Source organism: Buceros rhinoceros, unplaced genomic scaffold (assembly GCF_000710305.1).
Source record: "Buceros rhinoceros silvestris isolate BGI_N320 unplaced genomic scaffold, ASM71030v1 scaffold7238, whole genome shotgun sequence".
In the NCBI taxonomy this organism is placed as follows: Eukaryota; Metazoa; Chordata; class Aves; order Bucerotiformes; family Bucerotidae; genus Buceros; species Buceros rhinoceros.
In genome coordinates, this window is record NW_010428540.1 from 15681 (window position 1) to 16179 (window position 499).

General features: G+C 62.7%; 1 protein-coding gene across 1 annotated transcript in view; it reads right to left on the minus strand.

The window, feature by feature from the left end:
- ASXL2 (additional sex combs like transcriptional regulator 2) overlaps positions 1-499 on the minus strand; it is a gene marked incomplete at its 5' end in the record, with an annotated part of 51257 nt that overhangs the window by 2370 nt on the left and 48388 nt on the right. Inside the window, one exon of the mRNA XM_010142315.1 lies at positions 38-267. Coding sequence (XP_010140617.1) covers positions 38-267 — 230 coding nt within the window. The remainder of the gene's footprint in view (positions 1-37; positions 268-499) is intronic.

Here is a 499-nt window from a genome sequence, read left to right on the forward strand (position 1 = left end):
GTTCCTCTTCTCCCCGCCACCACCCGGGGGGCCCCCACCACCACCTGGCCCAGGCCCGGGGACAGCCCCCCCTGTTGAGGTGGCGGCAGCGGCGGCGGCAGCAGCGGCTGCTGCCCTCTGAGCCTTGGCTTGCTGGGCTTTGGCCTTGATGTCCGCCAAAGTTCTGGCCCCTGTTCTTCCTGGACTGGTAAATGAGATGGGGAAGCGTGCCCTGGGAGAGACCTGGCCCGCAGGAAATGGCATGGGGGAGATTCTGGAAACAGGAATCTGCAACAGAGGGGAAAAGCACAATTGAGTCAGAGGACCACAGAACCGTTTGGGTTGGAAAAGCCCTTGAACATCCCCTTTAATCTCCTCTGGCATTGCCAGGTCCCCACTAACCCCTGTCCCTCAGCACCACCTGCACATGGCCGGGAAACCCCTCCAGGGATGGGGACTCCACCACTGCCCTGGGCAGCCTGGGACAGCCCTGCACAACCCCAACGGGACAGACATGGTT